We start from the raw sequence: 26,449 nt of genomic DNA, 5'->3' as shown, positions 1-26,449 counted from the left end.
TTACGGTGCTCTCTAGACTTCTTGTGGGATCTGATTTTCTTTCTGTTGTGAGGTTTTCTCTGCTTGTGCTTCTCTTCCTCCTCACTAGAGTCAGAAGAAGAGAAGCTCTCTGAACTGTTTGAAGACGAAGATGATGACTGGGGTTCGCTAGCTTCACCGAATGTAGATTTCCTACCTAAGTAGTCGGGATCCATTTAGCCAATATACTGGTATAAACAAGTTGATCTCTAAGTCTAGTCAGATACATGTACTATATTCTTCTGCCGATCATACTTGAATTATGACCAACCTTGTAAGAGAATTCTGTATAACCCATCCTGTCCAAAAGATGTTTTACAAGACTACCAAATGAATTTACTGAAAATAGGAACAAAGGAATGTAGTTGGCTATTGTAAATATAGCAGGGCTTTTTTGCTCACGAGGAAATTTATATGATGAGAGAAATTATAGAAGTTGCTGTTAGTTAACACGTGAACAAGTCTGAGTGCCTGTACGATTATACTTACTTTTCCAACATCACAATGCAGAACAATGCTCAGACCAGCAGCTCATCAAGTTGCCGGCCACCAAGCTGGAGGTACGCCTGGTTCTTTTTCCGTCTTTGTGGAGAATGCGTCTATTCAAGGTGTCTACCTGTTTGCTTTTCTAACACCAATATGCCATACATTGCAGTTGGAAAAGTTGGCCCATTGATAGATGGTGCTGGAAAGTTTTATAAACCATTGCAAGATGGGGAAAGAGGTGAAAGGGAAAAAAGGTTCTATGAGCATTTCTCGGCAGACATGAACGTACCATCCAACATAAAGGCCTTTTTCCCTTGTTTCTACGGCGCAAAGAAAGTGGAAGGGTTGGATGGCAGTGGATTTATTGATATCCTTTAACATTATTAAAGAGATTGATGCAATTTGGTTGTTTACATTTATTCTATTGCGAAAGTTGACTTCAGAGCGTTATTCATTGAGCTAGAGAAACTTTGTTTTGTGTGTGTATGTGTGTGTTTTCTTAAATGGGAGGGGGGTAGGGGGTGAGTAGATTGTTGGGAATTTGTAGTATCTAGTCAATTGTACACTTATTAGGTCTTATGGTTTCATTGCCTTGTACATGACTACACAGTATATTGCCTGCACTTTCATTTCTGGCTTTCCTTGGATACTCATCGCCCCCCCCCCCCCCCCCCCCCCCCCCCCCCCCCCCCCCCCCCCCCCCCCCCCCCCCCCCCCCCCCCCCCACACCCACACACACACACACACACACACACAAAGGAGCAGATATGTCAGATTTGTCTGCAGGAGCCTAAGACAAAGGAGCATTACATATGCTGCTGCACAACTTATTATGAGATCCGGGGATGAGTCCATTGTCTATTTATAAAGGGATTTGGATCACTCTCTTGTGTCATGAACGACATTGATCTGAGATGTTTGGGGCTCTTTGTACTAGAGATACGCTGACCTTGAGGGAGAATCTTGAGGGGCAAATGATCGCCACATAAAGGGCCAGGCCAAAGACAGCTTACGGCTTTCTTCACCAGTATCCCTTAGGAGTGCTCATGGGATGACTCACTTCCCTTTCTCCCATTTTTTTTCCTGCGCCATTATTGCTATTTGTATCACTAGCTCGTAATATGTAATCTGAGATCTCATCAATTCAGATTCCGAAGAGGGTTAGGGAGATTGGGCATCCTTGCTTCACTACTGGTGCTAGTATTAACTCCTCATCATACCAAGTATTATGGGGCATGCTTCCAGAATGTCACCTCCCTGATGCTGCACCGTGTAGTGTCTCAATCAGTAAAGTGGTGAACTTTTCGACCGTCTTCCGGCCAAGATATTCCAGCAAAAAAGAATATTCTACGATAATTTTTTATTTTTTGGCGAACACTGAGAGGCCAAGACCAGCTGTGCAAAGACGGCTATAGATCTCCTCTGTATAAACCGAGTCAGTCTCTGGTGTAAATGTATAACGGGTATGTGACCTGGCTCTTGATGTTTGGGCTATACTATACGGGTATGTGACCTGCCTAATGATGTCTGGGCTGTACTATACTGAAATGAAACGGACAATGTCAAAAGAGCATGATCCACTGCTACGCCCACTGGTCTCGCTCCCACTATGACATCTTGAATACAAATTATCAAGCTCGACTGTGCCATAACATAGTCCATTGTACTGGCCCCGTGTTTGTGTGGAAAGCATGTGAAACCGGCTGCTCCAAGTATGCTAACCCATGTGTGGTCGTCATCTTCGTGAGGTATTTGCCATACTGTGTCTGCTCTCTGTCATGTGAGCATTTGTCAAGCCCCAAGTCACCCACATCCAGCTCTCTAAGCATCCATCTGAAGTGTTGTAGAAGACTGTCTGAGAGTTGCCCGTTTGGGCATTGAAGTCCCCTAGGAGGATGATATCACCATCCCTAGAAAACTCCCATATATCATCATTTAGTATAGAGAAAGGTGACTGTCCTCTGACGTACTGGGGGGGGGGGAGTAACATATGGCAATGTATAGAACTCGGCCTGTGTCAGCTGTCAACCTCACCCACATGTATCTAGCATGATCATCTCTCCGTACAATATGTAGCAGTGGCTGTAACTCCTCCTTAAATAGCAGTGCTACTCCTCTTGAACCTCTACTCCCATGCTCAGATCTCACGACTGTCTTGTGTGGGTTGTCTCCCATCTGTATTCCATCACATGTGGCATAAGCTATCCATGGGCCTGATGAGTCTTTGAGAAGAAAACAATGTCCCTGTATCCGAAACTGTCCTCAAAGGCACCAACGTCCAACCTCATAGATCCATTACGATTCCAAGTAGCCATCTTCAGTGTGGTCCCATAGGTCTCACACCGTCATGTAGAGTCCCGCTCTACAATTCATAGTTACCCGGAAGGGAAATCGGAACGGGGAACGGGGAACAACAACATGCATCAAATGCCATTCCCTGTTTCGGATACTCACGTTGAAACACGGAACGGGACTTCGGAACAGGAAATTGGGATGGGAATGGGAAACGGGGACCTGAAATTGGCCATTTCTTGTTATTATGCTACAATCACCACCCGACCATCTCTGTAAAAGGCCGTCTTTTCCTTCTCCCTTGCCGCTGTTATCTCTGGTAGGTCACATACCCGTTATACATTTACTAAAGAAAAGCCTTCATGCTCCCAAACTACGCAAACTTTTGTATATCTGCAAAAAAGTTTGTTAAATGCACCCTCTTTCTTGCTATATTGTTTCATGGACCTTTATTAGGCTTTGAAACCTGCTTTTTGGAGACGCTCTAAGCCTACCTACATCTTCAGCATCAACATCACACAATACATCATCTCAAAACATATGGGAAGGGTACAATCAATACAATCACATGAGGGCGAATGTGGTGTACAATGGTGATCATCCCATGAGCACTCTCATGGGTCTCTACAGTATGGCCTCAATGTCCTCCATAGTCAGCTCTCTAGGGCCCGGGTGTCACAAGATGGGCACCACGTGCCAATAGAAAAGAACAGATTGAACAGACTTTTAGCACTTCAATAACAATTGAACTGAAAGAGAGAGACGACACGCGACACGGAGTGGCGGAATTCCACCCCAGAGAGTATTGGCCCCAAACCTTGGCGCCCTTTTCGGTATTTCTTTATATTGCATCAACTCAGTACAAGCAGGTACCCCAGACTCTGCACCTTCTCCAGGAAGCATGCTAGAGAATGAGCCCTAGCCTCATATTTAAAGGCCCTAGGTCCCAAAAGCAGTTTTTTATGAAAAGCCTTTTAACTCAAAAGCTCCTGGTCCAAAAGCAATGCCAAAAAGCTGCAAGTGTAATTTACAAAAATCCATACAGCCTGTCACGTCATTAGCCAGCACAATTTTCGAAAAATCTGCCACGTCATCAGCAGCTACGCAATTTCTTGTGTGTGTGTGTGTGTGGGTCCTGTTTTATTTCCTTAAGGCTTTTATGTCACTTGAGGCCCCATCGGACGGGTCGCCAAAAGTTGGTAGGTGTCACAAAGTGATGACGTGGCAAAACCCTAACCCTAACTGGCTGCCCAATCCGAATGCTGACGCGGCTGGCTGTACGGACCTCATAGTTACAGGGGACGGGGGGGACGGGCCCTAGGGCCGGGGAACGGCCATAACCGGGCCGGGAACGGCTGGGAACGCCGAGGGACGGACGGAAAACGGGCCGGACGGGCGGGTCGCAGGGGGGACGGACCGGGGACGGCCGGGGCCGGATCGGGGTCGGATGGACCGGACGGGGACGGCAGGGGTCGGCCGGGGTCGGATTCAAAAAAGTGACCGTTTTTGACCGTTTGCAACGGCTCTGTGCAGCCCCAACTGCCATATTTTTTAAGCCTTGGCCCTTGGGAGGCTATAAAAGGCTCCCTTGGGCCTCTTAATACTCATAGTCTCAATGCTCAATGCTCATTCCATTTCCCTCAAGCTCAAGGCTCAAGCTCATTCCATTTCCCTCAAGCTCAAGGCTCAAGTTTGAACTTTGAAGCTCTCCTCTCCCTCTTCTACCCACTTTGAAGCTCTCCTTTACTCTCTCTCCACACAAGCTCTCCTCTAACCCTTCTAACTTCTAAGCTCTACTCTCTCGAGTCTCTCCACCATCATGTCATCTCAAGCCAACTCCACTTCTCAAGCCGCTTCTTCTCGAAGGAGGCCCGCCGTGCAAACGTGGTCGTGGTGGGATGAAGTCGACTTTACCTCGCGTGGCAAAGGTGGCGGTGCAAGACCATGGACGTGCAAGCTATGTCCATACAAGAGAACGGGTGGTTCAAACAAAGTGCGAGCCCATCTTCTTCATGAACCCGGTCACGAGGTGAAGTTTTGCCCTCATGTAGCTCCCGAGAAGAGGTTGGATCTTCTTGAGACACTCACGGTGTATGAGGTTGCGGAAGCGGCCAAGAGGGGCCGTTTTGTTGCCGTTGATCCCTCCGCCACGGCGACACCGCGAGAGCAAAGGGAAGCCAACCTTGACGACATCTCTCGAACCTTCAAGAGCCATGGATCTACACCGTCCTCTTCCCTTCCGCATCGCCAAACCACTCTCAACGAAAATTGGAATCCTAAATTGAAGGAAGGGGTAGATAGGTCGGTTGCCCGATTCTTCTTCCACGACCACATTGCCTTCCATGCTTCGCGGTGAGTTTCCCTTGGCATATGCACATTGCAATCTTCCATTTTGTATTCATAATGGGTTATAATTTCTCGACTCTCCATACTAACGCAACATGCTCTATTTTGTGTGGATAGGTCTCCATACTTTCGAACCATGGTTACGAAAATAGGGGAATATGGTTCCTCTTATGTGCCACCTTCATCGGAGAGGCTTCGCACCACCCTTCTTGACAAAGAGAAGCTTGCCGTGGAGCAAGCGGCCCAAGCAACAAAGGATTTGTGGGAGACCAATGGCGTCTCTCTTCTTGTAGATGGATGGAGCGACACCCGCAAGCGGTCCATCCACGGGGTGGTGGCCTACTCTCGGGGGGAGATGTACTTTGTGGAGTCACATGATGCATCCGATAGTGGCAAGGCCGTCGAGATGCTTGCTGCGGAGTGGACAAGCACCATAGAGATCACCGGCCCGGAGAATGTCCTTTGTATGGTTGCAGATGGAGAGGCGTCAAATAGGCCAGCCGGAGCTATCATTGAGGGCATGTATCCCAGCATCCATGTCACATTTTGCATGGCGCATTGCCTCAATAACCTCCTCAAGGACATGGGGAACTTGTCATGGATTTCACCCACCATTGGTGACGCCTCTCGAATTGTCTCCTTTGTGCTCAACCATCAAAAAGTGCGCCATGAATTCTCAAAGAGGAGCCAGTTGTCTTTGCTCAAATATTCAGAGACAAGATTTGCATTCAATTGGCTTATGCTAGGCCGCTTGTCTACATGTTGCGGAGCCTTAAGGGGCCTCTTTCTCAGTGATGAGTTCCAGGCCATGCCGGAGTCTACATCAGCAATAGGATTGAAATGCCGAGAATGGGCCGACGACGCCGCTTGGTGGGAGGAGGTGAAGACTCTTGACGCCATGGTCAAGCCTATTCTACACCTACTTCGAGTGGTGGATGGCTTGCAGCCATGCATTGGCAAAGTCTACGAAGCCATGGATCGGATGATAGAGGCACTTGAGAAGCTTGTGCCTGACCCTGTTCAGTATGCGGAGATTCATGGCTTGTGTGAGTCGAGGTGGAATGGATACTACTCTCCACTTCATGTGGCAGCTTATGTGCTTGACCCTGAGTTTCAAGGAAGGCGTCAAGAGATCGACAAGGAGGTGAGCAAAGGATGGCGGCTTGCATTGGAGCGCCTTGAGCCTAGCAGTGACATTAGGCGCAAGATTAGAGACGAGCTACTCAACTACAGGCAAAAGAAGGGCTCCTATGGATGTGTAGATGCACAGCTTGATCGCAACAAGATTGGCTCGGTTTTGTGGTGGGAGGACTATGGAGGAGATGGCCCACATTTGCAGCGCTTGGCTGTTCGTGTCCTTAGCCAAGCATGTACCACTAGTTGCTTGGAGCAACTATGGAGTGTGTACAGCGACATTGTCTCTAAGAAGAGGAATCGCCTTGGCGTTCAGAGGGCCAATGATTTGGTGTTTGTGAGCGCTAACTTGCGCATGCTTGCCAAGAGCATCACACACAAGGCAGATCCTTTCACTGAGTGGGAGATGGCACAAGAGAATCCATCTATGGCCGATACTCTTTTGGAGGAGCTAGAGGAGGATTTTGAGCCTCAATGCGAGCCTCCCGAGCCGGAGCCCTCATACGTTGCTGACGACCTCGACTACGACGACGATGTGGAGATTCAGCAGGCGAGCACTTCTTGAGTTTGATGATCATTGATCACTCGACTCTCGAGTCTAGACTCTTGAGTCTACGACTCTACCTACTACATAGCCCTTTGTACTTTTTGTTATCCTTGAGGCCTCAGGCTTGTCCTAAGTCCTTTAGGCTTTTTGACTCTTGAGCCCTTGTGGCATGCACTTCTCATTTTGTATCCATCGATCATCGATGTTTTATTAGCACATTTCAGCCTATATGACTCGTGTTCTTTGGTCTATTTAGTGTAAATTTATGGTCAAAGTGATGCTCTATGTGTGTGGCATGTGTGTAGGTCAAAAAATGCCAAAAAAACTCTTTTTTTTTTGCCGTTCTGACCCCCGTCCCCGTTTCCTGACTTTTGCCGTCCCGACCCCGACCCGCCGTCCCATGTAACTATGTGTACGGTAGCCTGGAAATGGCGGAGACACGTGGCAGCTATACAGACGCCCGCAAATCGCGGTGGATTTTTCGGTAGCTTTTGCGTGGACAATTAACTGCAGCTTTTGGGCATTTCTTTTGGCTACACAATGAGAGAGAGAGAGAGAGAGAGAGAGAGAGAGAGAGAGAGAGAGAGAGAGAGAGAGAGAGAGAGAGAGAGAGAGAGAGCTTTTTATTGCTTTGCTTTATTCTCTCATGAGAAAGAGAGCCAGAGAGAGGGAAGCCTCTCCTGCTTTTGAACTTTTGATTTTCAGCTTTTGGGGCCGTGCTTTTTAGCATCCCTTGTAAATTCTTTAAATTGGCCTTTTAAGCTCCCACTCTGCAGAGCATCTGGAGGCAGAGTCTGAGACTGAGACCCGAAGGCTCGCTTATTGCAAATTAATATTAAGAGAAATACCGAAAGGGGCGCCGGTCTTGGGGGCCAATATCTCTAGGCACGGAACTCCGCAGGGCCAGTGTTAAATCAATTGTGAACTGTGAACTGTTTTGAAGTGGTTATTTGGTGCTGTCATGGTAGATTCTTGACTTGGAGTGTCCAAGTTTGTTATAGTGGTATCAGAGCAATGCCGATTTCTCTTTTACGGGAAATCCGATCCCAAATTTTTTTTTTCTGCGGCACCTATGGCTTCACGCAAGGATCAGTTGACTCCCTCTGCATCCGGAGATGCGGCTAGGGATCACAACGAAGATTCTGGCAAGGAGTATGGCCCGCCTCGGCCTACCTACTCATGCGGAGTGTCGAGAGATGGAGCGTTGTCAATTGATCGGCGATGCAACAAAAATGATGCTCAATTTTGCGAAGGACCCAAAATTTGCAAAATATATGAGCGAGACTTCTTTTCAGGAAGTGCATGGGCAGTGGCAAAAAACCACAACACCACCCCCAAAACCCGCTCTCAAGAAACCTTCTGTTGACAAGAAATATTCAGAGAAGGAAATAGAAGAGGGGGTTGATGCACGGATTGCTCAGCTTTTTGACGCGCAAAACAAAGCTAAAAAGCACGGCAAAAAGCAGAAGAAAGGCACTGACTTCCCGGGTTATTTGGGTCGTCAGTCGACATTTGAAAAGGCAAAGAAACAAAAGAAGCGTGTTCGATTTGAAGAAGTACCCAATTCTTCTTCTTCTTCTTCTTCTTCTAACAATTCTTCTAGCTCATTTGACTCGAGCGAAGAAGACCGCAAAGGCAAAAAGCGAAGCAAGAAACAACGCTTCGGAAAGGGCAAGAAAAAGGCAAAGAAGTCTAAATCTCGCCCAGTGAGTGACGGCTCTACAGAGGACTCGTCTACAGACAGTTCAAACTCTGACGACAACAAGTTTTATGCAAAGAAGAAGAATTTTTACAAAGCCAACCAGTATGACTTTCTGGAAGACAAAAGCAAGAAAGTCTGAGAGTTTAAGGAAGGTGGACAGTCAATTAAATTTGACACATTTTCTGGTTATAGAGATGCTTCGAAGGCCTTGTCTTTTGTATAGCAGTTTGACATCGCTTTTGCGGGAGGGCGTTACTAAGAGCACTCTAAGATTCAGAGAGCTGCCTCTTACTTTAAGCGCAATGCTCGAACTTGGTGATCCACGCTTCTATTAAACAAGACTGCGCCAGTTAAATGGCTGAAATTCAAGAGGCTTTTTATTTCTTCTTGGTTGACTCGAGAGTATGAACGGGATATCCGAATTTCTTGGAACCATCTTCGGATGACCAAGAAAGATACAGTGGACGCCTATTACGAGATATTTTGGAGCTCTTTTCTACCCGCCTCTTCATTTAAGAAGATCTCGTTCAAGGAACATATTGAGTGGTTTACCTTGGGTCTACCTACAGAGATCCGAGATCACTGCGTGGAACAGAAGTAAGCTTCTATTCAAAAGTTGATGAGTCATGCGAAACGGGGTTTTGCCATTGACCTACCCCACCGATGAGATCATGCCACAAAGAGCTGAACAGACTTCACCAAATGAAAGTAGAAAGAGAAAGAGCAACTCAGAAAAGAAAGATGCACGACCCAAGATTACTCCTCAGGAGAGAGCTCGCTTCATCAAGGAGGGGAAGTGCATTGGATGCGGGGAACCTGGACATATCTCCGCGAAGTGCCCTAACAAGACACCGAATGAACAAGATGAAGAAAGGCCAGAAAGTTCTAAAGCAGCTAAGAGACGTTGCAGAAAAGGCAGATAAAAAGCAGAAATGGTACCACATTGCGTGGGGCCTGAACCGAATCAAATGAATGAAAGTACAAACTTTGCCGCTCTTGGGGCAAAGTGAAGGATCAGGAAGCTCTTTTGAAGGAGCCAAGGCCAACTTCTTTTCACTTGGAATGGGCGGCTCGATTTGGAATTACGCCCGACAGGGCTGAGGCCACAGGCGGAGGTAGTTCGAGTGGCACCCGGACGGGATGTCGCTTTACACCGAGCATTCGCAAACTTCGTTTGCAATGACAGGGGTGTTCAGGGCACGCGAGTGACGTTCTACTCGAAATCCCTTGGTACCACAAGAACTACGCCGTGGTTGACTATTGGGCCAAGAAAAGGACTTTGACAAATGAAGGGCTCAGAGATTGTACTCGATGAACTTCAGTTTCTTTACTGATTCTTTTTAGGAGAGAACTGAACGATGGATAAAGGTCGAATATGTTTTGACCTGAACAAAACAAGGCCAAGATTTTTCTCCACACTCATGTTGATTGCTTTTTAGAGGGCCTGAGGATCATACCGTTGATCTGATACCTGGAAGCGTGCCACCGAACTTACCGTGTGAGCCGAGCACAGAATGAAGAGATTATGAACCAAGTGAAAGACCTCTTGGAAAAGGGTCTTGTCCAGCCTAGTACTTCACCGTATTGCTCTCCAGTTTGTTGGTTTTGAAGAAAGACGGATCTTGGAGAATGTGCATCAATTATAGAGCTCTCAACAAAATCACCATCAAGAACAGATTTCCGATTCCTAGGATCGATGATATACTCGACAGATTACAGCGATCCTCATGCTTTAACAGGATTGATTTGAAGAGTGGATATCATCAGATCATAATCGCGCCGAGAGACGTCTAGAAGGCAGCTTTTTGGACGACTCTTGGGTTATTTGAGTTTTTGGTGATGCCTTTTGGCTTTACCGATGCTCCCGCGACATTTAACCGGATGATGGACAGGATCTTTCGAGAGTACAGACTATTTGTTGGCACTTTCTTTGACGATATCATTATTTTCTCCAAGAATGAGGCAGAACATAGAGATCATTTGCTTCAGGTCTTTCAGGCATTATGAGATTACAAGTTAGTGATTAATGCAAAGAAAAGTGAATTTTTCCTACCATAGATACACTTTTTGGGACACATTCTGTCAGCAGTAGGAGTGCAAATGGATCCGGCCAAGATAGAGACTATCCGTGATTGGCCCGATTTGAAGAATGTCCAGGAAGTTAGAAGCCACTTGGGACTGTGTTTGTACTACAGGCGGTTCATTCGAAAGTTTGTAGAGGTTGCTTCCCCTTTGCATATCTTGACACAGAAAAGAGTCCCTTTCTCGTGGGGACCCACAGAGGTGACTGCCTTTCAGACTTTGAAAGAGAAATTGACTACGGGATAAGTTTTGACTCTGCCGGACTTGCAGAAGTCTTTTGTGATGCTTGTGGTCGTAGTCTGGGTGCGGTTTTAATGCAAGAAGGCCATGTCATTGCTTACGAGAGCCGATTGTTCTCAAGGCCGGAAATGACAGCACAAATTTATGAGAAAGAGCTTTTGGCGGTTATCCATGCTCTTACTCAATGATGGCATTACCTACTCGGAGCGGATTTTACCGCCTTTACAGATCATCAGAGTTTGCGCTGCTTCTTGTCTCAGAAGCAACTATCGGAAAAGCAGATACGGTGGGCGAACATCTTGTCACAGTTTCACTTCCTGATTGTCCATGTTCACGGACAGAAGAATATGGTGGCAGATCCTTTGTCCTGAAAGCCGTTGGTTCTGGCTATTTCCGCTATACACCATAGGAGCTTTGAGGATATGGTCGACCAGTATGCCAGAGATACAGATTTTACAGACGTTTTCACACGGATACGGGATAGGGAGACAATAGCGGGATATTCCATTCGGGATGGCTACTTGATGAGAAAAACCATGTTGTGCGTTACACAGCCGTTGACGGAAAAGGTTATGACTGAATGCCATTGTCCACCTTGTACGGGTCACTGCGTCATCGCTACGACCATGAAAGGGGTAGAGAGATATTTCTTTTGGCCGAGACTCCAGAAGGATGTGGAAGAGTTTGTGCGCAGTTGCTTGGTATGCTAGAAGGTCAAGTTTGACAGGCATAAAGCACAGGGATTGTTATAGCCTTTGCCCATACCCACCCGCCCTTGGGAAAGTATTGCAATGGATTTCATTTTTGATCTTCCGAGAACACAGAGTGGTCATGATTGGATCTGGATTGTTATTGACAGATTTAACAAGCAGGCTCATTTCATTCCAGTGAAGAAAACAGTCAAGCCGGATCGCTTAGCGAGACTGTTTGTGGCCCAGATTTTCAGATTACATGGCATGCCTGAGACGATTGTCTCCGACAGGGACTCCAAATTTACGAGTTTGTTTTGGAAGGCAATTTGGGAGAACATTGGCACGCGGTTGCAGTTCTCGTCATCGTTCCACCCACAGACTGACGGGCAATCTGAGGTTGCCAATTCAGTGGTTTTAGATTTATTGAAGTCTTATATCTTGGATCAGAAGATCAATGGGAAAAGTATCCACCTTTGGTGGAATTTGCCTACAATAACACGATACACTCTTCGACGGGGAAGGCGCCATTTGAGATTGTTAAAGGTGCTGCGAAGGTTCCACCCTTCCTAAGCACCAAAGATAAGGTTTTGGAAGCGGATGAGTATACGCACGACTTAGACACGGCTTTTGCCAAGGTCCGCGAGGCTTTGCAGAAATCTCAAGAACGATAGAAAAAGGCAGCGGATCGCTATCTTCGTGATTTGAAATTGAAGGAGGATGATTGGGTTCTCTTACGTTTTGGGAAGGTACGACCGAGAAAGAAAACAAAGGGGAAAGGAGCGGCTTCTTTGTAAGCATAGCATGACACAGTGTGGACCTTTCCAGGTTTTCCTATAAGATGAATGATATCTCCTTTGGACTGAAGCTACCAGAAAACTTGGAGGATTCACAACGTTTTTCATGTGCATCTCTTGAAGCCTTTTGAAGGTGATGTGCCTGATGATGAACAACCTGAAATGGACGAAAACGAGCAGATACTCGCTCCAGAACAGACATTGGCACAGAAAGAAAGTAAGAAGGTAATGCAAACGGACAGTTCTGGTTAAATTCAAGACCTACTTCTCATTGGATGCGAAGCGAATGGAGGAGGAAGACCTAGCAGATATTCCTCAGAATGTGAATCTTTACCTTGAAGCTTTTGGTTTAGCATAGTCTATTCCAAATGGAACCCAGAATTCACCTTGGCCGGAGATCTGGTGCAGTGGGATGCACAAGAGGGGAGTTACGCTGCTGCTTTGTCAACAGATGCCTCGGTTTTTGCAGACTCGAGTCACTGATGTCTCTTTTCGCTTCAGGGATACTGAGAGCTGACAGTATTTTGCTGAATGACTTTATAAAATGGAATTCCGGAAAATATGAAATTGACTTGTTCTTGACTTGTTTAAGTACAGGAAGTGATAGACAAAATGACTGCAGCATTTTGTTCTAATTGATCTCGAATAGACATGGTTGCAATAGGGGTTAGTCAATCAGGCATCGATGAGGTCCCGACTGGATCTAGATGCGATTGCTAGCTACATTGCCGATAAATCATGGTCTAAGATTCGAATAAATGTTGAATGTCATGTGATGTCCTGTGATGTCTTGTGATGTGATTGTCGATTGGTACACGTGGTAGATGTGTGTTCCTAGTACGTAGGTGCTAACAGTCAGTGTCTGCTAAGACAGTATATGGCCTCTGTCTGTTTTGCAGGCGTAATCGAGGGCGATTACAATGCTTTCAAGAGGGGGGTATGCCACAAAGTGATGACGTGGCAAAACCCTCATCCTAACTGGCTGCCCAATCCGAATGCTGACGCGGTTGGCTGTACGGTAGCCCGGAAATGGCGGAGACACGTGGCAGTTGTACGGACACCCGCAAATCGGGCGGATTTTCCGGCAGCTTTTGCGTGGACAATTAACGGCAGCCTTTGGGCATTGCTTTTGGCTACACAATGGGCGCGCGAGAGAGAGAGAGAGAGAGAGAGAGAGAGAGAGAGAGAGAGAGAGAGAGAGAGAGAGAGAGAGAGAGAGAGAGAGAGAGCTTTTTATTGCTTTGCTTTATTCTCTCATGAGAAACAAGATTGCCTCAAATCAAGGCTAATTATGGGGATTAAGTCTGAAGACCTCCTAGGCGTCTTCAGAGACTTCTCCTCAGCAGACTTCTTAGCAATTTCTAACAAAGAAGGTAAACGCTGCTCATAAGCTGAATTTATGCCTTCAGAACTGCTGCTGATATCCAAATCTGTGCCCTGAGAAATAGGTGGTGGATCATGAAGAGCTGGTGAAGAGGTACCCGAGGAGAGAGACGAAGCATCTACTCTGCGTCTATACACAAGCTTTGGAGCCTCTGTCCTCCTAGCTCGTCGTTTTCTTTTCTTCGCTTCCTTCCTTCTAGATTTCTTTGCTTCACTTCTTCTTCTTATCATACGAGCTTCCAATCCCCCATTCGCATGAAGTGCCTCTTGTTTTGAAGCTTGTTGCCTTTGATCAGGAGATATCCTGCGGCAGGTACAAGCTGCAGCAACATGGCCTTTTCTACCACAAACAAAGCAGTGGCCAGGAAGACCAATGAAGAAAACCCTCTGTAGAATTTCGCCCCCATGGATGGTCGGGAGCGAAAAAAATTGCGGAGGGTTCTTCGCCAAGGATGGGTAGAGCACCATCCTTATGGAGATTGTGCGATCCTCATCTTTAGGAATCACAGCATCTCCAACCACAAAGCCCAAACATCTCCCAATCTCATTAACATGCGGAGCAAATTCTGGAAGAAGTCCTGGAAATCTAGCTATAACTGCAGTTCCACCTTCAAGTCCATTTAGGTCCATTCCCTGCGTCCGGCAAGAAAACCTATAGCAAAATGAAAGTCCACAGGGCTCTACGCTAGGACCTCCATGGCTTGATTTGTAGACTCGAACTGCACCCTAAAGAAGCCTCTCCCGAGAGGGGAGACATTCACAATCTTAAAGTTGACGTGTAATAGGCTATAGCGAAGCTTGAAAGTAGTCCTTCAATAGCCTTGCTGAGCATAAACTTCCGACCACTTTACAGGCCAAGGAACAGGACTCCAAGCTCACAGTAGATTCGTGAATGGCGCGTAAGGTGTTAGAAGGAGATGAATAACTATTTTGCAGAAGCCGAAAGGGGGGGGTCGGAGGGCCTCTGAAGGGTCTCTTAAAAAGGTTCCTCGAAGAGGAATGTCCGGCTCTGCGATATTCAACTCAATCCCGACATTAAAGCCTTCCATCTCAGTCCCCGACCTGTGTAGCTGTGAAAAAAAAAAGGGGGGGGGATGGCTGAGGAGATGGCGAGGAGAGGCAAGGGCAAGCTGGAAAGGGGGGGGGGGGGGGGGGGGGGGGCGAGGGCTAGTTGGAAGAGGGGGGGGTGAGAGTGAGGGCGAACTGGGAGTAGGGGCGAGGGTGAGAAGGGGGGTGGGGGGCGTGAGGGCGACGATGGCAAGCTGGGAGGGGGGGGCTAGGGCGAAGAGAGTGAGGGCGAGGAGAGGGGGGGGGGGGGAGGGGACGAGCAGGTAGGGAGGGGGACGACACAGCTTCACAGGCGAGGGCACCAGCGCGCGGCTCTAAGTTAGAGAACCAGGCTCGCTTGTACTTTGAGTTGCAAATTAATGTAAAGAGAAATACCGAAAGGGGCGCTAGTCTTTGGGGCCAATATTTCTAGGCACGGAACTCCGCCGGGCCAGTGTTAAATCAATTGTGAACTGTGAACTATTTTGAAGTGGTTATTTGGTGTTATCGTGGTAGATTCGTGACTTGGAGTGTCCAATTTTGTTACAGTAGGACTTCTTCTTTTGTTACTTGTTCTTCTTAGGGTTTGAGGCCCCTCGGCCGGCGTCTGCAAGTTGACTCCATTCTTCAGGGCTTTGACACGTCAGCAATTTGTTACATTTCCCAAACAAGGGCTTTGACACTACTTTCTCAAACAAAGTTCAAAAGTAGAGCACCAATGAGCGGTACCACTTTTTGCGTTTGGCCCGTGGCTAGTTTAGCTTCAATTTCTCCACCCTCTGCATCATAATCAAAGTGCATCTGCTTTAAGAATCCTGGATGGATGAAGTTCTCTATAGCTCCGGGGTCAAAGAAAATAATGGCTTTCAAGCCATTGACTTTGCCATATGCTGGACACAATTCATTTTCTTTCAAGGCGTATGCCATAGATGTCGGGTAGTAATCCAATAGCCGGTTTAGCTCATTTGGCTGGAGACGGTCCTGGGTTTTTGTCGACCGTTGACGGGGGAATTGGCTCGCGTGTCTGTCAGTGCGTTGGGGACAACCAAAATAGTTATGTCCTGATTGATGCACCTTCTCTAGGAAGCATGCCAGAGAATGAGCCCTAACCTCAAAGAAAATAAGGCTTTGAAGCCCTAACCTTTGAAGGATGAAGTTCTCTGTAACTTCGGGGTCAAAGAAAATAAGGGCTTTGAAGCCATTGACTTTGCCATATGCTCGACACAATTCATTTGTATTCTCAAGGCGTATGCCATAAATATCAGGAACTAGTCCAATAGCGGGTCTAGCTTCGTAGCAGGAGGTGGCGCTAGGGTTCTGTTGACCGTTGGTGCGGGCGTCGGCTCCTCTGGTCTGTTAGTGCGTTTGGGACAATTAGAATGATTATGCCTTGTTTGAAAGCATCCAAAGCATCGGCCTTCTTGTAGTAAGGTGTCTCGTTGTTGAGGCGTCAAACGAGGCCTTTGCGGTTGATTTTGATGAGACTCTCGAGAATTTGTTCGTTGTTGTTGAGAGTTGTGGTTAGTGGCGGTAGATTCTTCTATGGTAAACTCTAGCTTTCCCTTCATCAGTTTGTAGCCGACTGCGGCATGGTCCACAAGTTCTTGCATGGTAGAGACTTGCTTGGATAGACAATATTCGTGCAATGGTGATGGTAGTCCAATGGTGTATCGCTCGCATTGGGCCTCCAAGGGAACATATCTAAAGAAGGACACCGAAAGGTACACGTCGAGAAACCTTTCGTCCATGGTCTCGGTGGCAAGCATTTTCAAGTTGCCCCACTCTGCCAAAGTCCAGACTTGAAGTCATGTAACTACGTGCAAAGACTGTCTTGAAAGCTTGCCAGGTCCTTGGAGCATGCGGTTGTGTCGCGATTGAACTCCACCATTGCATAGCATTATCTTTAAGAAATCCCGCTGCTTGAGAAATCTTGGATTCTTCTGTATAGTTCCCTAAAACATAGATGTTGTCGAGTTGCTGTAGGAACTGCAATGCTTTCTTGCGATCTTTCACCCCGGAAAAAGTGAAAAATTTGTTTGTCGTGCGGCCATCTTTGAAATCTTTGGGTTGGTTAGGCGCATATCCCGGGTATGGATAATGAGGGTTTCCATATGGGCTCCAACCATTGTAGCCTGGTGGCGATGGTGGTGGTGGAGGTGGGGGCAATGGCGGTGGCAAAGGCGGTTGCACTGGATGAGGGTCAAATGGCTGCACCATATTCTTGAAGACTCCCCCGATCGGAAAAGACGGCTGAGAAGTTTGCCAGTTGGAAGCTCTGATACTTTCTGATGCCGGAGGAGGTACCACCTGGGGCATCAGAGGGGGTAACAAGTAGTCCAAAAATTGTTGAAAACTTTGCAGCATCGGAAGATTCTGTTGAGGATGCCGCGAAAGAATGTCGTGGAGTTCGTTGAACAGAAACTGCAAATATTTTGTTGAATCCATGTCTTGGGTTCTTTATGGCTTATGCCCTGTAAGACAGAGCGATGAAGACGGGAGCGCGCCCAATCCGCGATGAAGTAAGGGTGGGAGTGGCTAATAAGTCCGTGGTCAGAGGCCGAAGATACCTCAAATAAAATTCCAATAGCTCTGTCTGCTCTTTTGTAGGACCGGTATGCTTTCACAAAAGCACACGCCTGATGCTCTGATACCATTGTCACAAGATGGGCACCACGTGCCAATAGAAAAGAACAGACTGAACAGACTTTTGGCACTTCAATAACAACTGAACTGAAAGAGAGAGACCACACGCGACACAGAGTGGCGGAATTCCACCCCATAGAGTATTGGCCCCAAACCTTGGCGCCCCTTTTGGTATTTCTTTATATTGCATCAACACAGTACAAGCCGGTACTCGAGACTTTGCACCTTCTCCAGGAAGCATGCCAGAGAATGAGCCCTAACCTCATATTTAAAGGCCCTTGGCCTGAAAAGTAGTTTACGTGAAAAGCCTTCAAACTCAAAAGCTTCTGGTCCAAACGCAATGCCAAAAAGCTACCAACGTAAATCACGGAATTCCGTACAGAAGTTAGCGTAAAACGTAGAAATCCGTACAGCCTGCTATGTCATCATGTCAACGCAATCTCCGGAATTTGACCGTGCAGCTGCCACATCATCAGTATTGGCGCAAGTCTTTCTCTGTGTGTGTGTGTGGGTCTTGCTTTATTTTAATCCTTTATGTCACTTGGGGCCCCATCGGACGGGGTCCCCATAAGTTGGTAGGACTACTTCTTCTGTTACTTGATCTTCCTAGGTTTAGGCCCCTCAGCCGGCATCTCAAGTTTGCTCCCTTCTTCAGGGCTTTGACACATCAGCAGTTTGTGACATAGTGCACGGCTCTTGAAAATGCACGAGAGAGAGAGAGAGAGAGAGAGAGAGAGAGAGAGAGAGAGAGAGAGAGAGAGAGAGAGAGTGTTTTAACGTCGTAGGAAACTATCCCAAGAGACCTTAAAGATCTATTCGACAAGGAGAGAGAGCTCAACAATAGCACAGTGTTGATCAGACACAGAGACAGATATAGTCAGGTAGGCAAGTTTAGGCACAATCTATCCTTGTTTACCAAGGTTGCATTCGTATGTACGTACGAAACCATTCAATACGGTACAACCGTATGGTACGGTACGATATGTACAATAGGTACTGTACGACCAACCTCAAAATTTTTGGAAAAATCAGCACTGATTTTGGCGAATAGTTTTGGTGGGCCCTTTTGTGTGGCTTAGGCTTATTGAAGTGTGTGCCAAGGCTTAAAACTTTGGGGCGCACCTATTACGATTTCGAGAGAGCAGATTTGTGGAGACCTTCACAGACCATCACATAGTTGCACGTACTCTTTGCGACCCCCCGCCCTCTCTAAGCATTTGTTCTCCTCTTGCATTCCTCATGTGTGTCCATTGTAATGTTAAGTTTTTTATGAGTCTAATTTTTGAAAGCTCTGTGAACTTAATTTCAATATAATAAGGTTTTTTTACAAATGGTACGTACCTATTACGTACGTGAAAGGTGGTTCAGTACGGAAGTACGTTCCGTACATACCTTAACCATGCCGTACACTACGTACCTTTCCACCTTGCTGTTTACAAACAAGTAGTGAGATAGAGGTGGGAAATGCAAAGGGTCAAAGCCTAACTTTTACGAGAGAGAGAGAGAGAGAGAGAGAGAGAGAGAGAGAGAGAGAGAAAATGAAATGAAATGAAATGTTATATTAACGTCTTCAAAAGGCTAGAGTGACCTATGAGACCAAACTGATACAAAAGTGGTGAATCTGTTACAATGTCTGAAAAGTGTGAAGTGTGAAAATAAATGCGAAAAACTAAATACAAAGTATTAGATAAACTTCTTAGGAGCATTCTGGGTGTCTGGCTAGAATGCTTCTAATCCTTTGTTGTAGTCTCCTCCGGTGAAGTGTGCTTTTGCATCTTGGTCGTGGTCGTCTCGATTTCCTAAGCTCAATCGCCCTGTCAATGAGGGTGCCTTTGGTCTGAATGTGGGTACTCCTTTGTGCTCGCTGCTGGCCTCTTGCTTCCTGCTTCTCTCGATCCGAAGAAATCTGTGATCTGCCTCTGAGGCTGTAGTGCTCTTTGTCTTCTCATCAGATTATCCCTGTGCCGATGTAGTTGCAGCAGGTACAGGCCTAAGCACCTTTGATCCTGGTATTGCATGACTCTATCTAGAGGTCCAAAGCCTTCTTTAAATAGGCAATGGAAACGCCCGCGTATCTCATAGTATACGGTGCAATGACATATGTAGTGTAATCTTGTCTCCGGCTCCATTCCGCATAACTTGCAAATTCTGCTCTCATGTGGGATTCCCCTAAATCTGCCAAATTCAATTTCCAGCTGGTGTGAGGATGTACGAATCTGACCAATAGCACATCTCAAACCATGAGACAGGTGGGTATCCATGTAGCTCGGGCGAATCACAAAACCATCTTCAGATATCTGTAGGAAGTTTTCTTTGTAGTCGGCCATCTTCGTGCCCAATTCTTGTGTAGGGTCTACCCATGTCCTCTTAGTGTCCAACTGTATAAGATCTGGCGGATGATTTTATTAATCTCCGTTCGTGTGATTGCCAGTGATGGAGCCTCAAGAGAGTATTGGAAGGGGGGTAATCTTTCCATACTGAACCCGTGTCTCTGAAACCACGAGGACAGTTGCGCATACCAGCATGATGTATCTCCCTTCGTTGCTAATTGTCGAGAGGATTCGAGGGCCAATCTAGTATATCGGCAATTATTTGTATCCCATGAACCGTGTATAAAGGACACTGATCTGGTAAGAGCTTCAATTTCTATTGGAGGGGCAGCTAGTTCCGCTCGGGTAATCGCGTGTGGTACGGAGGCCTTGGATCTAATCATTCGGGAAATCATAGATACCAAAGGTCTCTCCATTGACTTCCAATTATCCTGATCCACAGATGGTCCCCAAATCTGGACCCCATAAAGCATAGCCGAAGCCACCACAGTATCAAAGAGCCAAAGTTTTGTTCGTGGTTCCTGAAACTGCACTTGTGAACACATCCTCTCCAACCCTCCCAAGGCCGCAGAGGCTCTGGACAATCTAGCATCCGCTGCTTTCTTAAGAGTAAACTTTGGTCCTGTAAACACCACACCAAGGTATGTGTATGCATCTGTGTACTCTACTGTATCTTGGCCATATGCAAATGTAGGTGCCGATCTCCTAACCCACTGCGGTGTGGTGTTAAACACCATAACTTTGGTTTTACCCAAATTTACCGACAGTCCGCTATCTTCCGCGAATTTATGTAATGCATCTAACTGCCTCTGCATTCCATCTGGTGTTTCTGCTATCAATACAATATCATCTGCATACAACAACAAAGGGATCCATGACCCTGCAAGTTGAGCACCTCTGTCACCCTCTCTATCAATGTAATCTGATACCTCATCTATATACATACCAAATAAAGTAGGGGACAGTGGGCATCCCTGCTTTACTCCAACGGTGGAATGAACAATGTCGGAATCCCCTTCTGGAGTACGTACATAACCAGTTACTGACCCGTATAAGGCCATGATCCCCCAGATAATCTCTTTGGGGACCCCTAACTCTTGCATTCTGCGCATCAATCTGGCCCTTGGTACTGTATCAAAAGCTTTCCGAAAATCCACAAAGCAACAATAAATCCTTCTCCCGCTTGCTCTTCCTTCCTCAATAATGGCTCTGAGCGTAAGAATATGATCTAAAGTGGAATAACCCCTCCTGAATCCAGCTTGTCCTGTTGCCCTTATGCCCTCATTCTCTGCCCATCTACTCAATTTTTGTTCCAGAATGGATGCGTACAGTCGGGTCAATGTGTGACCCACCATAATGGTACGGTATTTCCCGGGTATCATAGGATCCCCTGACTTGAAAATAGGTACGATAGTAGATAATTTCCAAGATTCAGGGAATCCTTCACACATGACCCGATTAAAGAGACGAGCAAGGACTTCTGAAAGTAGATCCCTTGCATGGATCAGATGTTCTGCTACTAAACCCTCATGATCATATGCTCTTCTTGTCTTCATCTTATCAATGGCTCTTTCCACCATTTCCGTCGTAAAGAAAGTACTAGTAGCAGGGCATGGCTCGAGCGGATCTGGTAATGGAGGCTGTCCAGATACCGTATATAATGATGTTACATATTGACCCCAAATCTCAGGAGAAGTAATTGTCGGAGGCGATGAGTGCTCGTGAAATAAACGCCAGGCCTCATGTGAGTCCTGACTCAAGAAGAGCTGATATAAATCCTTCTCCAGTTTGGCTAAAAATGCCCTTTTCTTGCGACGTACTATACGCCGAAGAGCAATCCGAGACTGCTTATATGTGATAATCCCAAGTGTAAGCTCTTTCTGGACCTGGGTTCTCGTCTCTCTGCATTCCTCGTCGTACCAACTGTTTTGAGGCATGTTCCCAGATCCTCTCTTCTGATCAGGCTGAGTATGTGGGTATGCCTCTTGTGCTGCTCCATTTAGTATCTCTGTTAGCTGAGAAGTAATCTCCTCTACAGTATATACTGGCTCGGCTGCCCACATCCTGTTATAGATCTTTTCCACATAGACTGAATCAGTCTCTGGCGTGAAAGTATATCTTGTGTGTGTCTTCTTCCTTTGTACTTGAGAGGCATTGCATTGGAAGGAGATTGATAAGGTCAAGAGAGCATGATCCACTGCAATCCCAACGGGTCTGGGTCCCACCTTAAAGTCCTCGATACTAGAAATAAAGCTTGGTGAAGTCATGACATAATCCACTGTACTGGCCCCATGCCTGTGCGGGAAGCATGTGAATCCCCCAGATAAAGGGAAATTCTCTAGACCATTAAGTATGGCCAAACCATGTGTAGTTGTCATTTCCATGAGATGTCTCCCATATTTAGTGTGTTCTTTATCCTGTGAGTTTCTAGTAATCCCCTCCTGTGATAAATCCACGTCTCTAAGCATTTCCTCAGAAGTATCATAGAATACTGCTTGAGAGTTGGCCGTTCTGGCATTAAAGTCTCCTAAGAGAACGATGTCTCCATCTCTAGAGAACTCCCATATGTCATTATTCAATACGGAGAAAGGGGACTGTCCTTTAGGTGAGGAGTAGACTGATGTACTTGGAGGGAAGTAGCATATAGTGATATATAGAAATCTATCTGTCTCGGCTCTCATTCTCACCCACATATACCTTGCTTGTTCATCTTTCCTGATAATCTGTAGTAGTGATTTCAGCTCCTCTTTAAATAAGACTGCTACTCCTCCTGAACCCTGGCTACCTCGCAGAGATCTCTTGTCTGGTCGACCAACTGTTTCCCATAAATACCCCTTCACATGTGGCATAAGCTGTCTCGGTATCTGGTGTGTCTCTGAGTAGAAAACTATGTCTCTGTCCCTAAAGCTGTCTTCAAAGGCACCTACATCTAGTCTATATGATCCATTACAATTCCACGCCGCTATCCGGAGCGTCGCCCCATAGGTCTCGCACCGTGATGATGAGCGCTTTTCCAGAACGACTACTTTCCCTCCTCTATAAAAGGCGATTTTCCCCTTTTCTCTTGCTGCCCTGATCTCTGGCATCAACTCTTGCATGTGTGCCACTTGTGCCAATGTAAGGTCATCTCCCAAGAAAATACCGGTTTTCTTAAGAGTTGGCCTCTTCTTTAGAAATTATTTCCTTATTTTCTATATTCGGGAAACAGAGAATAAGTGCCCTATCCTTTACGTTTCCCTTCTCGTCGATTCCTTTCTTGTCCACTCTCCATGCACTTGTGTGAGTAGGCTCTGTGATGCCCATGCGTTGTAGCAGTTCCCTCACTTCTTCATCTACATTCTCTTTGTCTTTGACTCCTGTGACCCGCACATGCAGAGCCCGATTCTTCCTTTTCTGCTCTCCCTCAATGGTCATATTAATAATGGTGGAGGTAGGTGTGGTCTCAGGCATCTGGGCCTTCCCTTTCTTCGCATCCTCTATCCATTTCTCTGCTTCATCAACCTTTTCTTATGTCTTAACAAGACGTTCCGCCCATGAAGATGCCGTTTTTTATTTCTGTTCATCTCCTTCCCGTAGAGCTTTCATCTGATCCTTCACGTCCTCGAGCTCCTTCAGCACCGAAGGTTGGTCGTCTCCCTTCTCCTTAGTTGCAGATTTGCAAGCCGCAAGCTCTCCTTTTAGCTCCTCGATTATTGCATCTTTTTCCCCCATGTGCTTTTCCATATTTGTTCTCCATGCTTCAAAACTTGCTACTGCCTCATCGAGTTTCTTTTGCATAACACATTCTGTTACATTTACTTCGGCCTTGATTAGGTTTCGTAATTCCGTTTTCAGGATCTGAATTTCCTCATTTTGTACCCCCCGAATGTCTCTCCTTAGTTCTCTCATCATGTCTCCATACATGGAATTCCTGTAGCCCTCAGCGTTCGCGTGCATTTCCTTTCTGATGTCATCCCTCATATAGTTTAGCTCTGATTTGAGAATCACCTGGACCTTCTCCATCAGTAGCTCATCATGTATCCTGGAGGTTTTCCCAACTCCTAAGGATCCTGGTGATAGCACAGTACCTCTGTTTCTCCGTTTGAAAGTAGCCGTCGTTTTTTTTGGGGTGGTGTAGCTATCTACACCCGGCCCTTCCCCTTCGGTAGGCGGATCCATCGAACCCGCCCCACAAATGTGGGGTAGGGTACTAGGGTGAGGGACTGAGGATAAGGCAAACTTAAGAGTTTATTTTTTATTTTTTTTAAAAGCTTAAAAACCTTTAAACTTTAAAAGTTTATTTCAAAGCTTAAAAACCTTTAAACTTTAACGTAGGAGATGGGAAGACCTTCTACGCGTAGGTAAAGGATGGGTGTCGGGGACTTGCTACGCGTAGGAAGTCCTTCTACGCGGAGAGAGAGAGAGATTGTGACCTCAGCCCTGCGTGCTCTGCACGAGTCCCCGCTCGACCTTCAACCCTGTGCGCCTGTGCCCTGCTACCTCTACACGCTCGCCTATCCTACTGTGGTCGCCTGCCCCGAGCTATCACCCTCTGCAGTGCTGGGCAGCCAGCAGGTCTGTGTGTGTGTGTAGAGAATCGTTGTTCTCTGCATTTCTTGCCCTGCCGCTGTGCAGCTTTTCTTTGTGCTGCTACAAAGTGCTGTGTGTGCTTCTTTGTCTGCTTGCTATGCTGCCCTTACTGCTGTACTGCTCCTCAGACCTGCGCGTGCTGCCTACTTAACCCTACACCGGTGCGTGCTGCTAGGACGACGACGACATCAGCGTGCTGCTAGGAGGACGACGACAGCGTGCGCTCAATGAGAGAGAGAGAGAGAGAGAGAGAGAGAGAGAGAGAGAGAGAGAGAGAGAGAGAGAGAGAGAGAGAGAGAGAGAGAGAGAGAGAGAGAGAGAGAGAGAGAGAGAGAGAGAGGCCTTGAGTCCCTATGGTCGATTTTATGTAATGCAAAAGGTCAAAGCCTCACTTTTATTGCAGAGAGAGAGAGAGAGAGAGAGAGAGAGAGAGAGAGAGAGAGAGAGAGAGAGAGAGAGAGAGAGAGAGGCCTTGAGTCCCTATGGTCGATTTTATGTAATGCAAAAGGTCAAAGCCTCACTTTTATTGCAGAGAGAGAGAGAGAGAGAGAGAGAGAGAGAGAGAGGCCTTGAGTCCCTATTGTTGGGGTATAGGCGTCTGTGCCTTGCCCGGCCGCCCAGAGTCTGGGCGCCCACTGATTTGTATACCTTATACATAGCATAAGTGTATAGGGGGCTGCTCACTCTTTAGAGTCTCCCCACCCACATCGTGTCTGTCTCCTTCTCTCTCTCTCTCTCACTCTCCGTCTGTGGTGCTCCCCGATCCCCTTCAATTGGTATCAGAGCGTAGGTGCGGAGGGAGCGCGTGTGTGCACAGTTACGACGACAGCGGAGAGCCAGTTTCATTCCCGAAATCGCGTTCACGCACGCGCGCACTCTCAAGAGTGCAAACAGGGTTTCGACTTCGGCATCGGCAAATTCAGCTTTCCGAGAGCGTTTCCTGAAGGTAACCTGGCGTTTTACCCGCCTTTCGAAGCCATTCGAGCCATCAGAAACCTCATTCGAGCTACGGTTGAGGAGCTGCATTTTTCAGCCCTCTTTTGGCAGTTTATGCTGCGTTTTTGGGTCGAAACGGAGGTTTTTTGGCATAGCTTTCACACCCGGTCTCGGATACATGTGATCGAGGAGTCTACCTTGGGGTTTTGGCATGCTCCGGACGCGCTCGTCATATTAGAATTTTAAAATTCTGAACGCTGAATTTTCTGCAGCAGCAGTTGTTAATTGTGTGTCGAGGATTCCACACATGGTTTGCTCTCAGATGTGAGAGTGATATTTGCTGCAAGTTTCCTCGCAGGTGGGAGGATACGATGTATGCCTTATGTGGTTTGATGCTCAGGGAGACTAATGTGATTGCATTTTGAGCTCGGTAATGTATGCCTCGAGCATGTTTTTTGGCAGTCACAGGTAGAGCAGATATTTGTGTACTAGATTTGCAGGTGTTTGCAATGATGTATGCAAAGTGTGGAGATTGGTGCATGCATTTGGAGTGCGGTTTGATGCGCTCTGGTTGCTCATGGTTTTGAGCGTGCAGTCAGTTTGGTTATTGGTTTTGTGGCCGTTTTACTGATGAAACTCTGGCGAAATTTTCCCAGGAGTTTTATGTGCATCATTTATGCGATCTAGGTAGAGATTGCGGGTTGTACTCAGCATTTGCGTGCGGTGTTCTCTGCAGGTGGGAGATTTGTGCGTGTGTATGCATCGATACCGCACAGTGTGGGCTTGGTGATTAGCTCACGGGTTTGACAGGCGTACAATTATCTTGGCACACTCACAGGAGTGAATGTTGTGATGTATGCTTGTGTGGCTACGAGCTAGGTAGCCGGATTTGAGCACTAATGGCTTGAGTTTTTTCAGCAGGTTTCAGCTACAGGTTTACAGGTTTACAGGTAGGTTTGAGGGCTTATTTGGGCGCTGAATTTTCAGCCATTGTTTCCTCTTTGCAGGTGTCCATGTATGGCTCAGTTGTAGGCTGATCTGGGACACGTTTGTGACTTGTTTATGCAGCTGTTTAAGAGCTGAATTTTGGGGCTGTTTTGGGACTGATTTGCAGACTTTTGTTGATGCGATTGAGCCAATTTAGGGCTGATTTGGTTGACATTTGCTACTCATTGTTGGTTGCACTTTTGCGAGCATTATGACTGATT

At 46.7% G+C, this 26,449-nt stretch overlaps 1 protein-coding gene across 2 annotated transcripts in view; it reads left to right on the top strand.

Annotated features, from left to right (window-relative positions):
- The window catches only part of LOC147425927 (inositol polyphosphate multikinase beta-like), a 70,353-nt gene that overhangs the window by 29,131 nt on the left and 14,773 nt on the right, over nucleotides 1-26,449 (top strand). For both annotated transcript variants that reach the window (XM_086499334.1, XM_086499333.1), the window contains exons 2-3: nucleotides 529-578; nucleotides 674-873. In XM_086499334.1, coding sequence (XP_086355460.1) covers nucleotides 533-578; nucleotides 674-873 — 246 coding nt within the window. In that variant the 5' untranslated portion in view covers nucleotides 529-532. The remainder of the gene's footprint in view (nucleotides 1-528; nucleotides 579-673; nucleotides 874-26,449) is intronic.

Source organism: Adiantum capillus-veneris, chromosome 24, assembly GCF_014529385.1.
Source record: "Adiantum capillus-veneris isolate H3 chromosome 24, ASM1452938v2, whole genome shotgun sequence".
Taxonomy (NCBI): Eukaryota; Viridiplantae; Streptophyta; class Polypodiopsida; order Polypodiales; family Pteridaceae; genus Adiantum; species Adiantum capillus-veneris.
Note: the sequence above shows the minus strand (reverse complement) of the source record. Positions and strands in the feature narration are given on the sequence as shown.